At 42.6% G+C, this 16,544-nt stretch overlaps 1 protein-coding gene across 1 annotated transcript in view; it reads right to left on the reverse strand.

The window, feature by feature from the left end:
• Positions 1-16,544, reverse strand: part of myo15ab (myosin XVAb) — a gene marked incomplete at both ends in the record, with an annotated part of 174,892 nt that overhangs the window by 107,854 nt on the left and 50,494 nt on the right. The window contains 5 exons of the mRNA XM_080722468.1: positions 5,270-5,427; positions 8,340-8,417; positions 11,526-11,651; positions 12,865-12,996; positions 16,250-16,345. Coding sequence (XP_080578594.1) covers positions 5,270-5,427; positions 8,340-8,417; positions 11,526-11,651; positions 12,865-12,996; positions 16,250-16,345 — 590 coding nt within the window. The remainder of the gene's footprint in view (positions 1-5,269; positions 5,428-8,339; positions 8,418-11,525; positions 11,652-12,864; positions 12,997-16,249; positions 16,346-16,544) is intronic.

A 16,544-nucleotide genomic window follows, 5' to 3' on the forward strand; every position in this document is an offset into this window, starting at 1 on the left:
AGGGACCCCCATGACCTTTTCATAGCGGTGCGAGGCATTGTGTGCTTGTAGATCGGCTGTTTTCACTAGTTTAGTATATTTTTTATACGATAAATACAAAACGAACGGTTTTGGACATACAAGGTTTTCACCCGACAACGACGATATGTTAGTATGGGACGTCCTCGTGACCGGTGCCCATGTGTTGGTTCCCACAGCACCAGTTGGTTAAAACAACATTTTGGAAACAAGCCCCAAATAAGCAACAACTACACTTTAAGCTCCCCTCCAAACAAACGCAACCCACAACTACCAATATTTACTTTTACAGAAAAACAAGCCCAAAGTGGCTTATAATAAGCAGACCTGGCAACGCTGCGCCTCAGAGCGTCTCGGCGTGAGGGGGAGCTGCCAAGTATCTGGCAGTTGGATCAATACGATGGGATGGGTGTTTGTTGGCAGCAGTGTATACTGGAGTTTCAGAACAAGCCAGTAATCAGAGCGCTTTTGACAGCTCTCTGATACGGGTGTCAGTTGCAGTTACCGTCGCGTGTGTTCCAATCAATTCAATTCAGCACAATTCTGACACTATGATCCTTTGACAAAAACCTTGACATAGACAGGAGCGAGCGATTCCCAACGGGCGGGGCCGGGGCCCGCTGGTGTGCCGCGAGGGCATTTATAAGAGGCCTCGAAAATAAAATCTTTTTCGTTGTGATACCTGTAAGCAGTGGTAAGCAAAAAGTACTCCGATATTTTACGTAAAAGTGTCAATACTGCAATGTAGAGATACTCTGTTACAAGTAAAAGTCCAACATTCAAGTACAAAGGTATTGGCATCAACATATACTTATAATGGATTAATGTATGTTTTATAATATATTATACATCAGCCCTACCTACGGAACTCGCCTGTCGGCTCGTTCCTGCGGTAAGGCTGTCGTGCCGGATAACCGTGTTGTATGCACACCCTCTCGTGTAATATTGCTTAATTAATTTATATATGCAAAGTAACTAGTAACTCAAGTTTTCAAATAATTGTAGTGGAGTAAAAGTACAATATTTGGATCCGAGATGTAGTGGAGTAGAAGTAAAAGTACTGGAAATTGGAACTACTAAAGTAAAGTACAGATACCTCAAAATTGTACTTAAGTACAGTAGTTAAGTAAATGCACTTTAGTTACTTTACACCACTGGATACTGTAACTGTATTGACAAGCCTCAGCTGTAGCAAGAACACAAATGTCTATCTGTATATCTGTCTATATGTCTATGTGTCTTTTCAGACGCTTCCGTTAAAATTATCTTTGTGACGCACCATTCTTTTAAAATAGAGTGTATCAAAGATTGTAGACATAAGATACTCATGTGTGTGTGTTGCAACCGTATTTCAAAATATTTTACGATTTTCTAAATCCTGCAGTGTGTGAGCCCAGCTTACAGTTGCAGTACATGTGATATTGTTTTGTTAAAATAAGTGTTAAATAGCCTGACAGTAATAATTGTTGTGCAGTAGAGAGTGTTTGTTCAATAACAGTCTCTGTCTCTTCAGCTCTTTATAAACAGAACATGCATTTGCAGGTCGGGATGAAACATTTATCCAATCAAGAGAATGAAATTGGAAGTGATGACATATGGAAATGAGCTAAATTGGAACCGGAACAAATCTGATAAATGGGTACTTTCTCCTGAGTCCTTAATGGGATGACATTGGCAACCAAATTGAAAATGTGTTTTCTGTTTATCCGAGCGAGATTACCGGTAAATGACTAGTTCTGACCAAAAATAATATCGCTTTATTATTCTGTGCTAGTTCATGAAGCCCCACAAAAACTGTGCTGTTAAGTTGGAGTGGTGTAAAGTAAGTACAATTTTCCACTACAATTATTTGAAAGCTTTAGTTTTTGCGGTCTTTGTAGATTTGGATTATTATTACAAAACATACGTTAACCTCTTTTCATTTGAAAATAGCCGATCTACAAGCTCACCATGTGTCGCAGCACGACGCGTTGTTAGCTTGTAGTTCTGCTATTTCTACTTCCTGCTTTTGGTACTTTAAGTATATTTTGATGCCAATACTTTTGTACTTATACCCAAGTAAAATTTGATTACGCAGACTGTTACTTGTAGCGTAGAGTGTGGAGTATTTCAACATTGCAGTATTGAACTTGAACCTTTCTTCAAGTACTTTTACCACCACTGGAGTGGAATGGATCGAGTTTAAGTGGCGACAGCCTTACAATGCTAAATAATAAAAGAGTATAGCCGCACACTCGTTGCTGCCGATGCAAATGTTATTGTGGACACAAGAGACAAAGATTACCTACGTTTCAGACAGACAAGCTGCCTTCTTCAGCACTTGTCTGTCTGAAACGTTGGTCATTTTTGTCCCTGTGTCCACAATAAAATTTGCATTGGTATACTTGCATACTCTTCTATTATTTAGTGTTTTTTTCCGTTGAGGCTGGCACCTCACAAGGACTGGCATGCCGTGCACCCTATTAGTGATCTGTGAAAAAAGAAAGTACTTCACCCATAACAACAAAAGTAGGGGTGAAAGAGAAACTTTTACACACTTACAGATCGATAGACGCCCCTCGGAGCACCATGGGTCGACTAACGCAGGAGAAAGAACTCATTAGCTTCATTAGCTCAGGCAGATACACAAGCTAAGTTCAGGCAGATACACAAGCTAAGTTCAGGCAGATACAGTACACTCGGCAGGTTTACAGTATATGTACGCATGTGCAGCACTATGTGGGTGATGCACTGTATGTGACGTGTCAAGCTGCTGACCAAATTGGCGCTCCACTTAAAGGACACCTTTGTTTTTTTACAATAAGGGTTCATATTTTAGGTTGTAATTAGAGAAAATAAATGATGAGTGTTAAAATGTTTTCAATTACTGCTTTCTATTGTTTTAGACATTTTAATGACGTCGATTTATAAGCCCATTCCCCAGATGCACTGCAATCTTTCATGGGCAGATATGACTTATGGGGGCTAGTAGGTACTGTAAATAGTAATAAAGAAATTGCCGGCTTATTGTTCGACTTTGTTAGATCAGTGTGTTACAAAATCATTGTCTAAACGTCCAAAATGGGACCGTCAATTTTAGCTTGCAGCCCTTGGACGTTTGGTATTTTTCTGAGGAGTGCATCTCTCCATTCCGACATGTCTCCTTTCCGACATGTCTCCATTCCGACACTAACCCTATCTCTTACCCTAACCCTAACCTTAACCTCTATGGAAGTGTTGCCACTCCGACAATAAGAAGTCACTGTCGGAGTGGCGACATGTCGGAATGGAGAGCGCCCCCTTTTCTGAGTGGCCCCTGAGCAGGGGCATAGTTCCGCCGATTTAAAACGAATCCAATACGGAACTAAAACTTCCTATGTTGTCGCTAGTTTCTCGCTCCCCCCGCGAGGTACCAAAAAGAATGTGTCTACATTGGACCCCATTAATTTTCCCGTTTGAGTTTCTAACCTTAATAAACGTTGTCATAAATACTTTATGGTTCCTGTCGCTAGTGAAAAACTCCCTTTCAATCACCATGATATGCGTTTTGTGCAAATATGGTCCCATTTATGTTAAAATTGATGATACATTTGCGGGGGGAGTGGCCAACTAAACTGATACTAGCCTGCTGTGTTCTTCTTTGTGTGCTTTATTTCGGGAGGCTCCGACCACATTCTCCCCTGTATCCCTACAGTTCCACGTGACCGTTGGCAACCAATAGCATTCCTTATGATTCCTGGGGTACCATTCAAACAATGATGGCGACTCCCATACAAGGGACAAAAAAACGTCATTTTCGCAGCATAGAAACCAATGGCTTCGCTTCGTCCATATTTTTTTTTTTACAGTCTATGCCCCTGAGCCATCTTAAGTTGAGTATCCCTAGCTCTAAACAAATGTCTCTATTTGCAATGGAAGATGTTGCGTGGGAGTCCATTCTTCTGCAAAAGGTGGAAGGTGACAAATCAGCTCTACAGGCTGGCAGTTGGCAAACACTGTTCCACAGCTACACAAAAACACATCCTTGCTTAGAGCTCAGAGAAAGTTGGAAAATGTGTGTGCTGTTGTTGCCAACATGGCCTGAGGGTAGCATAAATGATTGTGCATTGTTGCTAAAAGGTCCAAAGGGCTTAGCAAAGGTTGCTTGTTGGTTGAATAAAACATTGGTTCTCAAAGTTTGATTGGAGGACCCCCAGGGGTCCTTAGGAGGGTTCCAGACAAAGTAATTAACATAGAATCACAGTCATCTCAACCACTTTATCCATTTATACAGTGGCTATTCAAAAAGAAGAAAAGAAGATCACAACCAGTGTGAAGTGAGGGGTGCCTTTTATGAGTTATTACTTGCGCCAGCAGAGTGTGCAAGTACTGCGTTTGGTGATTTTGTATGTGGCGTCAATGTCTGCGCAGCCAATCAGGGACCAGCATTCCTGGTAGAGTCACCATCAACAGCCAATGAGGGAACAGCATTCTTGGTGACGTCACCATCAACAAGTGCGACCTGATATAAATAACAGGGCGCGCTCTGCTGGTGCACAAGTAGAAAAAAAAAATCTCAAAAATGTTTAACAAATCTTCTCATATTGGGCGTCCTTAATTGGCACAAAACCTTTTCATGTGGGGGTCCGCGGCCAAATTCCAAGTTCCTTGACATGAAAATGCACCAGAGGGGTGAAGGTTGTTTGTTGGTTAAAAGTGTTCAGGGTTCCCACACATTTTTACCAATTAATTTCCAAAACTTTTCCAGAATATTTAACCCAATTTCCAGGACTACTGTATATAACAATAATTCAGCTCAATAACAAGTCGCTTACTCCTATGCACAATGCCCAAAGACAGGTAGTGTATGCCAGTGGTTCTCAACCTTTTCAGGCTGTGACCCCCGAAATAATCATCATATTTTAACTGGGGACCTCCCTACCCTGACAAGCACTAAGAGTTGAGGAATTTTGTATAACACTTTCTATTGTGAAAATAGCAGATCTACATGCTCACAACGCCTCGGTTGCGAGGCGTTGTGAGCATGTAGATCGGCTATTTTCACAATTTCTGCCTCTAATATTTGACAATTTGGCCAATGTTTAATTTGTCATTTCAGAGGTATTAACAAAATCAATAACCAAAGACAATGCATAGCTATTTTTCCCAGGACCTTCCAGGACCCTTGATCAATTCCAAAACTTTTACAGTACTGGAAAAATATTTTTCTAATTCCAAAATATTTCCAGGAATTTCATGACCGTGGGAACCCTGAGTGTTGTGCGTTTCTTACTGTTCTATCTTATCCAGCAGCTCCTGCAGGCTGCTCTGGAACTTTGCGCTGACGGTGTTGGCTTGGTACCGCCGGGCCGTGCTGCTGTTCCGATTGGTCGTTGACATCTTCTGCTGGGAAATCGTCTCCGAGTGCTTCAGGAAGAGGTTGGACACCATCTAAAGACACGCACACGCACACGCACACGCACACGCACACGCACACACACACAAAGAATGTTAATTACGTAGGTCTAAGAAATCAATAAATACTATTACAGTACGTCGTCTCTGTCGGGTGGAAATCTCATATGCCCAAAACAGGGTTTCTGATCTTTGATTGAAAGTAAGCAGTCAACAAATTCACGTTCACTTTATTTGTCAAAAAAAGAAAAAGAAAAAGAAAAAGAAAAAACAAAACAAAACATTTTCAATCCCTGCTTTTCGAGGCCCCTCCTCCCCCAACTTGGAGCCCTAGTATGTCCGTCCAACTTCTCCCCACAGTCTGATGCCCCTTAATAGTCCTGCCGACGTAGCTCCAGGGGTCATGGAGACACGCAAACCCCTCCACGATAAGGTGCTGAATCCCATCGGGGGGAGTGTGTCCTTGCAGGGAGTGAGTTCCGAAACTCACAGGTAACGAGAGGAGAACCGCTAGGATGCGTGTAGAACTTACAATAAAGTATTAGTATACAGTACAGCAAGGTTCCTCAATTAGTTTTCCCCAAGGGCCGAATCATGTCTAGGGTACCAAGCCGAGGGCCACAGCATTGCAGGGGGCGACGGTGGCGTTCCCGCTACTCCAGTGACAGTTCAGATATCGCCGTTGTCGGGTGAAAATCTTGTATGTCTAAAACCGTTCATTTTGCATTTATCATTTTAAAAATGATTTAAACTAGTGAAAACAGCCAATCTGCTTTTTTCACTACTTTTGTGCGACGGCCTTGTTTGATGAAGCAGAGCTTTACTTTGCGAAAGAACGTACACATTTTGAGATACTGGTTTTCCACCCGACAACGACGATATACTAGTGTTGTTGCTGCTTTTATACCACCATTATTACTGGAGTTGGTGGGGGCCAGACAGTAGCCCCCCGTGGGCCGCAAATGGCCTGCGGGCCGCCTATTGGGGAACCCTGCAGTACAGTATTAGTATTGTTTTTGAAACCAAATATCCCCCAGGTCAAAATGACCTGCGAACAGAACCACAGTGAATTGAATCTGAATCTAATGGCCTTTTGGTGTTGGAGTACCAGGAGGTGCAGGCGTAGTCATAGAGGGCCCCAGCAAGAGTCCTGAGGGCACTCTTGTTTCATAAAAGCGGACATTCTACCCAGGCATGTGTCTACTTCTTCTGCATATTCTCCTAAAGGTCATCACCTTTTTCTTTATCTACCACTTCATCATCATCATCTCATAACCATCTTCTATGCTAGGACCCTGTTGCCACTTGCATTTTTATGTATTCATGTATTGTGTATGTATTTATTTTACGTTATTTACTTATTTGTTTGTGTATTTGTATTTGTGCGTGTGTGTGTGTGTGCGTGTGGTGGGCTACGTCGTTTTTTTGCTTTAGATGTTGGTAGTCATGGTTGCCAGTTCCCACCTGATGTCATGTGGGAGTTCCGACAGCTCCAGACCGTGCTGAGTGACTGATATCTTGCATAACATCTTCAGGCTAGGATTTAAGTCCAGAATGTACAGGTCACCAGAATTGAGGTGGCTACTTGTGTTTCCTCCATGGATGATAATACGATCTCCCACCATGCAACAGCACATCCCACGCATCCTACAAAGGTCTTTCCCCTTGGACTCAATCTGCTTCCAGGAAAAGGTCTCTGGACTGAATTTCCACAGATCATTGAAGCACTGCTTCCCGTTCCAGCCACCAAATATGTACAGCTCTCCACTGTAGGCAAAGGCTGAGTGACCACAACGTCCTTTTGGGAGAAGCTGTGCAGAAGGTGCGTTCAGCCAGCAGTTGGTCTCTGTGTCAAACACTCTGATGCTGTCGTAGTTGCCGAAGCCCCCATAGCCCCCAAATACAAAAATCTTTGTTTTAAAGAAGGTGGCAGAGTGACCTGATGAAGCATGTGGTGGAGTTCCTCTGGTGTTAATTAAAGACCAGACCATTATGGTGGTGTCCAACTTGTACATGTCATTAGTGCGTCCAGTCAGGTGGGTGAATCCTCCATGCACATACATGACCTTCTCCAGGACACAGGCTGAGTGGAGCCTCCTTGCTCCTGGAATATTCCCAGAAATATTGGGTTTGAACCAGCTGTGGGTGTCGACATCAAAGGCATAAAGCACATTGCAGTACTGTTTCCCTCCCCAGATGTAGACAGTTTCTTCTACCAGCACAGCTGTGTGGCCATAGCGCCCGGAGGGAACCTCAATGGGACTTTGCCCTCTTCCATTTGTCACTGGGGGCAACTTCCTCCAACGCAAAGACACTGTGTGGAAGACGTGGACTTCCATCTGATCACTGTTGCTCTCGTAGTTTTTGTTTCCTCCAAATGAGTACAGCTCGTGTCCGACTGTTACAGCAGCATGGTAGGAACTCTTATGTCCTCCTTTCAGATGTATCGTCCGGTGAAACATTTCACAGAGCAGCACCACCGCGAAACAGCGGAACCAATTTACAGGACGAGTTGTTAGATGACAGAACAGTTGATTGAATGACATTTAGTTTATTGGAGGTTTACTTTTAAAGGACAAGTACATTGGTTGAGATGTCATTGTGTGTGATGACGTAATCCATCCATGCATCCATCCATCCATCCATCCATCCATCCATCCATCCATCCATCCATCCATCCGTTCATCCATGCATCCATCCATCCATCCATCCATCCATCCATCCATCCATCCATCCATCCGTTCATCCATGCATCCATCCGGCGGCGGTTTAAAGTCCAGGCTGTGGTGTTGGACAGACTTTGCCCACAGTCTTGTCCTGGGTGTACGACGTGTCTGTTTCTGTGCATGTGTGCGCGCGCGCGTGCGTGCGTGCGTGCGTGTGTGTGTGTGTGTGTCTGTGCGTATACGTGATTGCGTGCGCGCGCGTGTGTGTGTGTGCGTGCTCACTTTGCACTTGCTCTGGGTGAAGAGGTCCAGGACGTCTTGTCGGACCATGTCAAAGTTCTTATCCAAGAACTTCTGCACCTGGAGGAACAAACCGTTTTCAAAAAATGAGTGGAAACAGCAGATCTACAAGAGCTTTTACAAAGCCTAAAAGCTATTATTATGTTTAGGGATGCCCCGATCAGGGTTTTTTTGCTCCCGATCCGATACCGATCAAATATTATTGCTTCCGATTCGATCCCGATCTTTCCCGATCCGATCTTTTGGCAAGGCATTAAGAAAAAAAAATTCTATTCATTCTATCACTTAGTGCAGCACTGAATCAACAAATTAAAAACAAAGCTTATGAGTAGTGTATAGTGATATAGGCCTACTAGTGCAGTGTTTCTCAATCATTGTGCAGCGGACCTTTGGTGTGGCCTTTGAAATTTGGCAGTGAAGTCACGATTTAAGGACTTTTAAAACCTGTTTAATACCTCAAAAAATAAAATAAAATAGACCATTACAGCATCAAAAATAATCAACAAACTATATAAAAACTGGTAAAACATTGGCCATTTTTAAAGTTGAAACAAAATAAGTTAAGAACCAATTAACCAGTCTGCTTTAAAAGTATGCAGTAGCAGCTAGTTCAGTGGTTCTCAACCTTTTCAGGCCGTGACCCCCAAAATAATCATATTTTAACTGGGGACCCCCGACCCTGAAGAGTTGAGGAAGTATATTTTGTATAACACGGTTCTATTGTGAAAATAGCAGATCGGCTATTTTCACAATTTCTGGCTTTAATATTTGACAATTTGGCCAATGTTTAATTTGTCATTTTAGAGGTATTAAAAAGTCCTTAATTTTTCACTTTCGAAATGTGCAGATACCCTCTATACACTTAAACTTTATGTTGATTTGTTTACTGTTGAGAGAGAAAACAATGTTGCACGTTAAGTTAATCATCTGGGGACCCCCCCAAAATAATTTGAGGACCCCCCTGGGGGTCCCGACCCACAGGTTGAGAACCACTGAGCTAGTTGACAGTGCAGAGAGACATAATTGCCTTCCTTTGATCCATTAGCAAGGGGCCAATTACTACTTATTGGCATCAGCTGCCAGCTGTACACAGAGTCTGACACAATCACCTTCCCTCTGCAGTGCTCTGTCTGTCTCATTTCTCCAAAAGCCCTTGAATATGATTGAAAATTATTAAGGATTACTGTGATTATGGTAAGCTTACATTTCATATCGCATTCACCTTACCTGTAACTTTCAGTACTCCCAGAAAATATTTTTTTGAAAAAAAAAAAAAAAAAAAAAAAAAGATTTTTTTTTTCCCGATCTCCGATCTTATAAAAACGGCCATATCGCCATATCACGTGATCGGGATCGGGCAACCCTAATTATGTTCCAATGTTCAATGCCAAATGCCAATTTGGGGGGGTCCTTGACTTGACTGAAAATGTTTGAGAGCAAATCACATGACTTGTGGACAGATCAGCAAGTAACTAAAGTGTTCAAATAAATATAGTGGATGGAGTACAATAATATTTTTCCTCTGAGATGCAGTGGAGTAGAAGTAAACGTATTGAAAATTGGAAATACTCCAGTAAAGTAAAAGTACCTCAAAACTGTACTTAAGTGAAGTACTTGAGTAAATCCACTTAGCTACTTTATACCACTGGCCGGGGCAGGCAGGCACGCAGGGACGTACTGGGCCCCTGATTAAGCCCGGGAAAAAGAGTTGGAGAGGCCCTCATTGCGCGCTATAGAGAGAGAGAGAGATCTCTCTATAGCGCTGCTGCTACTCAAAGAATTGCCATTTCAGATCATGACAAGTGACAAGCCAGTGGGCCAATTACATGAGTTATATTTCGTTGTTGTCGGGTGGAAACCTTGTATGTCCAAAACCATTTGTTTTGTATTTATCATTTAAAAAATGATTTAAACTAGTGAAAACAGCCGATCTACAAGCACACAACGCCTCTCACCGCGAGGCGTTGTGTGCTTGTAGATCTGCTGTTTTCACTACTTTTGTGCAACAGCCTTGTATGATGAAGCAGGGCTTTGCTTTGCGAAAAAAAATTACAAATTTGAAACTTGAAGATACAAGGTTTCTGCCCGACAGTGACAATTTACTTTGTTGGCCGCCCAGCCCCCAAAATGGAATGCACACACAAACACACACACACACACACAAACACTGGACCGGCCGGGAATGAACCAGCCGTTCGGGAGTTGTCCCGCTTTTCCCAATGGCCAGCACGTCCCTGGCAGGCAGGCAGACAGACAGACAGACAGACAGACAGACAGACAGACAGACAGACAGACAGACAATAGAGAGACACAGTATCTGTGACTGTCAGGCAGAAATCATTTAGGCCTGAACACCTGCCTGTCACCAGGCTGACCTGCATTACACACTGGAGCAGCCTTATGACGGATTAGCTCAAATCCTGGGGATTTGCTCCCCTATAGGATGGCTGATGGATTCTACCATGTGGAATATATATATTTTTTTTGCCCCATACAGTTTGACCTGACAAAGAAGAGCCCAGGCTCTATAACGGTGGTCGCGTAAATAGTATTGGAGCATAACGTTGCAGTCGGGCAGAAACCTCCTATCTCAATATTCTAACTTTTTGTGTTTTTTTTTTCCCCCGTACATTTCGTGAATGAATGCCCTACTGCCTACTTGATCATGGTACAGCGTCACCCAAAAGCAGCAAAAGAAGCGGATCTGTACGTTTGAAGCGCGGCACAAAGCGACGCGTTTTGAGCTTGTAGATCTGCTACTTTCACTGTTTATGAATTTGAATCTTGAAAAGCAACAGTTTTGGACATATGAGGTTTCCACCCGACAGAGACGATATTATGATGAGTGATGTTCTATTCTATTCTATTATATTCTATTCTATTCTTATACATAACCTTCACTATTAGAAATTCTAAAGATTTTCCAAAAGAAATCCCTTGGCCCGGACCACTGGACTAGTGGTCCGGGCACCTCGGCTCCAATGTAGCCTGACAGTAGTCCTGTACCCGACGATCTTTACTGCACGTCTCTCCCAAACTCTCTCTCCCTGTTTCCTGTCTATCTCAGAAAGGCCCAAAATAGATCTTAAAAAACTAATAAAAAAAGATTTTTCAAAATAATAAATAAATCCAAATCAAAGAAATACACAGGGAGGGGGATGTATGTACCTGGTAGGTGACTTTCCCGGCATAGTGTTTGATGGTGAACTCTGGGAGGGGCATCTTTGGCTTGACGTACAGCGGGTTTTCACCATGGTGATAGTGGCACTTCTGGAGGAAGGTGTGGTCTGTTGCCTGGCAACCAAACAACAATAACAACAACAATGCGACGCGTTGCGAGCTTGCTATTTTTTTTGGCAAAGACATTTGATAGAGAGTGAAAAAAAAACTGTATCAAGAACGTATATTAAGTACCTTTTACCAATTATAGAGGATTTAAGTGGTACCGGATATGCAGCTCGGCAAATAAAAGGTGAATTGATCCCAGAGCATGACGGAGGACAATATCACGATAAATTAAATCTCCACGATGCGATTATCGTTTAGTGTTTTTTATCACGATAAACGATAATATCGCGTATCGTCCCATCCCTATGTTGCAGTAGAAGGGGGATGAAATCCTAGGCTGATTTGCTAGTTTGTTTTGCAGTTCAGGTTCAAAACCACAGCAGGGTAAAACATGGCAGGCTGGGGCAACGGAGCGTGGCAACGAGGACCCACTTGGGAGACCATTTGTTTACCATTTTGTATGAAGCATGGTAATGGCATATCTTCCTTAATTAAGGATCTTTGCCAGAGGCGGGGAGACAGGTCTCTAGACTAGGTTGTGGGCGGGAGTGCTCCGTGCGTGCAAAATCAAAGAACACCATTAGCAGTGTTCACGGAAGAGAGGACAGCAGGAGATTGGCCTCGTCAGCGACTCCTACCGGGTGAAAGGGGTATAGCTTTTCAAGTGCGGAGTGGAACTGGGGAAGCGCAAATCTAAATCTGTAATCCATTATTGTTTTTATTGCTGCAGCTGTGTAGCCATTAGGGCATTCACCAAATATTCGAATATTCGAATATCAAAGTCACTATTTGACGTTGTTCTCCGAAGTCGAAAATGTGCTTATTTTTATTTTTTATTGTTTTTTCTTTAAAAAATATATAGGCTAGTTTATAAAGCTTGGCTAGAAGGGAAGTCATAAGAATGAGTTGTCAATGCCCCTGGTAGATGAATTTGTTAATGCTCTATACGAGGGGTTCTCAAACCTTTTTAGGCTGTGACCCGCAAAATAAACATATTTGAACTGGGGACCCCCACCCTGACAAGCACTTGGAATTGTAGGTATTACATTTAATGTGACTCGGTTCCGCAGATAAATATTGTGAATTTGCTTACTTGATAATATTTGACAGTTTGGCCAGTCCTGTCGAATATTCGACTATTACTTTGAGGTTGAATAATTCAAATACTAAAAATCACTATTCGTGAATGCCCTAGTGTGGACGTGGTGCAGTGCAGTACCTGAGGGAAGCCGCTCTGGTCGTCCAGAATGCGCAGTATCCCATGAGGCTTTGCAGCGATGATGTCCATACACGCCTGGTTGTGGGTGAACCCCTGCTGCTGCCACTCGATCTGCTCCCTCATGTACTCCTCCTGTCGGTGAGAGGTACAGTAGGTGAGAGGTACAGTAGGTGAGAGGTACAGTAGGTGAGAGGTACAGTAGGTGAGAGGTACAGTGGGTGAGAGGTACAGTAGGTGTCGGCAGCACATGCAATTATTCAAATCAGCCCCACCTTTATCAGCTGTGACGGTAAATTGGTGGACACATGAGCACATTGCTAATTACAATCCTATTAGTATGACTGTAAAACGAGTCATATTGTGCATAATGATGAGGATCTTTAAGTTTAATATGTGCGGCCAATACTTTGACAAACGAGTCAACGTGTGTGTGTGTGTGTGTGTGTGTGTGTGTGTGTGTGTGTGTGTGTGTGTGTCACGCAGGGGCGTCACTAGCAATTCTGGGCCCCTAGGCCAGAAATCTGTGCCATGCAAGCGGAGAACCGGCCAACCGGGAACACTTTGTTAATGTTTGAATGACATGTCTCACAATAATACGGTAGCCGTGATCGCCTCAGCAATCATGTTCACCTTATTTGTCAAATTGTAACACCATTTACCATTTTTGTCTACTTTTAGTTTTACTCTTGTAGCCTAAGCAGGATATAAACAAACATGTAGTGTCTGGTGTAACAATTTGACAATGCTAGCTCTTGAAACAAAGTCCAGGAATTTTTACTTGATCTAACCATGATCACTACACATAATCATCCATTACATGCACACTCAGATACAGCTACTGTATTATTAATACAGTATAATCCACAACAGTCCCATGAAATAAAAAGTGCAGACCACCATCATCACCAGCAAGTGAATGAGACACCAGAACTCTGACTTGAGCCCAGCCTCCCATGCAAGCCAATATAAAACAGTATAACAATAAAACACTCCATTGTATTTTTAGTAGCAGCTTAAATATGTGCAGGTGTTGTGCAGAATATACAATCACTAATCAATAGCAGCAGTGCTCAAGCAAATGCACATGAGGAGTGAAGCATATAGGCTATACATAGGAAGTAGAATAGGAGAAAAAATAAGCAGTATAGGACTATTCAGATTGGGTGAAGTATGAACATGATTAGCCTACATGCAAAAATGAGTCTGCATGCAATCAGAACTTTGGCTAGTTAGCTAAACTATGGAAAACAAGGGTTGGATATAATGATCTGAGAATACATCTACTGTATAACAGGCTAGATCATATAAGGCTATATGAGAATGGCATAACAGGACATTCTTGTGTGTACTGTGTCTGTGTGTATGCACATACATTGTTTTAACAGCAAAGTCAGTCAGTGTGTTTAATCTACAGCAAGATCCTGTGAACATTTTGGGAGTTCACAAAACAATAATAGCCTACTGTGACTGACTGAAACAAAAATATTGTGATGCCTAGATTGTTATTTTTGTATGACATAATCATATGACTACTAGATAGATGATGGGATATTATACAATTATTGTTATTACTATGGACATCCAGCAGTTTGTCTTGTTTCTCCAGCAGAGTTTCTAGTGTCTCCATCTATCTCTCTGGAAGAGGTTGCACATGAACTCTGCAGCGGCCGCACTGAGGCGCTCAAACACAAACACTCTGACATTAATCCTCACACTACTTGACACTATTACCATACTTTAGATAACTAGTCATTGTTGCAACAAACCAAACCATTTTTCACTTTGATTTGGGAACCTACATAAATTCATAACATGATGCGATTGTGATCAACTGATCATGTCACTAGTGGGAGTGCTTCCTTCCAGAACTTAGCAAACAGGTGTTTCGTTCGAAACACTTGCGTTTGTGCTTAAAACGTTATCCATGCTTATTGCTTAATGGTGTTGGATAAAGAAGGAAGAAGGAAGAGGGGAGAAGATTTTCTGTTGCATGCTTACCCACAGACATCAGCTGCTTCCTTGAGTGTAAACAGTCAAGCTCTCCTCTCAGTTTACAGTAATGAAACATGCTGCTCTATGTCACATTACGTCTTTTTCTCTCTCTCTCCCTGTCTCTGTTCAATGCGTGTTGTGTGTGGAAGAAGCCGGGGGAGGGTGGAGCGAACAGAACCTGAAAGTTGATCTTATGTTTGCAGTCTTTTTTTTTTTTTTTTCTCCCTCTCCCTGTCTCTGTTCAATGCATGCTGTTGTGTGCTGAAGAAGCTGCTTTACAGTCAGGACCGGGGGAGGGTGGGGCGAACAGAACGTGAGAGTTGATCTTATGTTTGCAGGGCCAATGAAAAGACTTTTCCATTTACTTCAGATGATCATAATTATCCTGTAGAGCACACCTAAGTTTCACAACCATAACATGATGCAAGCGGACGCACAAACCGCAAAGCTACTATAGGTCTCAAAACAACGTGAAAGCAGGAGAAACCATTTTAGCTTTGTAAGGGGTGAGTATATAATATAGGGACCCTCAATTATTTAAATTGTATCGCTCATTGGTTTTATTCCAGCAGTAATTTTAAGTTTTTAGACACAAATGATAAACATCATAATAATAATTATTATTATTGGGGGAAAAAGAGTTTTAATCCAGACTTTTCGAGGGCCTCTGGCACCTTGGGCCCCCTTACCTCAGTCTAACTTTCCTACCCCTAGCTACGCCACTGTGTGTGTGTGTGTGTGTGTGTGTGTGTGTGTGTGTGTGTGTGTGTGTGTGTGTGTGTGTGTGTGTGTGTGTGTGCGCGCGTGCGTGCTAGTTATAATTAACTGAATTACAGTCTACAATGTTTGCTCTGACCCGTTCCTGGAAGGTGACATTGTGGTAGATGGACTGCATGGTTTCATTTATCCTGTGCGTGTGTGCGTGCGTGCGTGTGTGAGTGTAGGCCTACTACTATTACTATACTTGAGAGGGCCAGTTGTCCCCACCACAAGTACAGTAGAACTGGAGGAACAGACATCGTGAGGACAATTTTCATGGTCCTCACAAGATAAATGGTTGTTTTACTGTTAAAAGTAACGATTCGGGGAGTTAAGGCTTACAAAAGAAAAAGATTCAGGCTGGGTTTAGGATTATTAGGATTAGACATATAGGTAAGGTTTAGGATTTATAGGTTGGATTCGTACCTGAATTATGCTTAGTTGCGTGCCGGTGGTGTTATTTTTGGATTATCTCTTATAGGGTTAAAAGAAAATAGCAAATAACTCTAAGAAAAAAAAATAAAAATCTGAAAGTCTCCGTCCTAAAATATTGCTGTCCTCAAAAGTATAGTAATGGAAAACGTGTGTGTGTGTGTGTGTGTGTGTGTGTGTGTGTGTGTGTGTGTGTGCTGACCTGTTCCTCCTGGAAGATGACCCTGTGATAGAAGAACTGCAGGGTCTCGTTGGCGTAGTTGATACACAGCTGCTCAAAGCTGTTCACCTGCAGCTCCTGCACAACGCGCGCACACACACACACACACACACACACACACACACACGCACGCACGCGCGCACACACACACACACACACACACACACACACACACACACACACACACACACACACACACACACAGTACAGTACAGTCACTTTATGTGGAATGCCCTGATACCATCTATTATTGATTTGTAACACTGGTTTTCTTTCA

This window comes from Nannobrachium achirus (assembly GCF_963921795.1).
Source record: "Nannobrachium achirus genome assembly, chromosome: 3".
In the NCBI taxonomy this organism is placed as follows: domain Eukaryota; kingdom Metazoa; phylum Chordata; class Actinopteri; order Myctophiformes; family Myctophidae; genus Nannobrachium; species Nannobrachium achirus.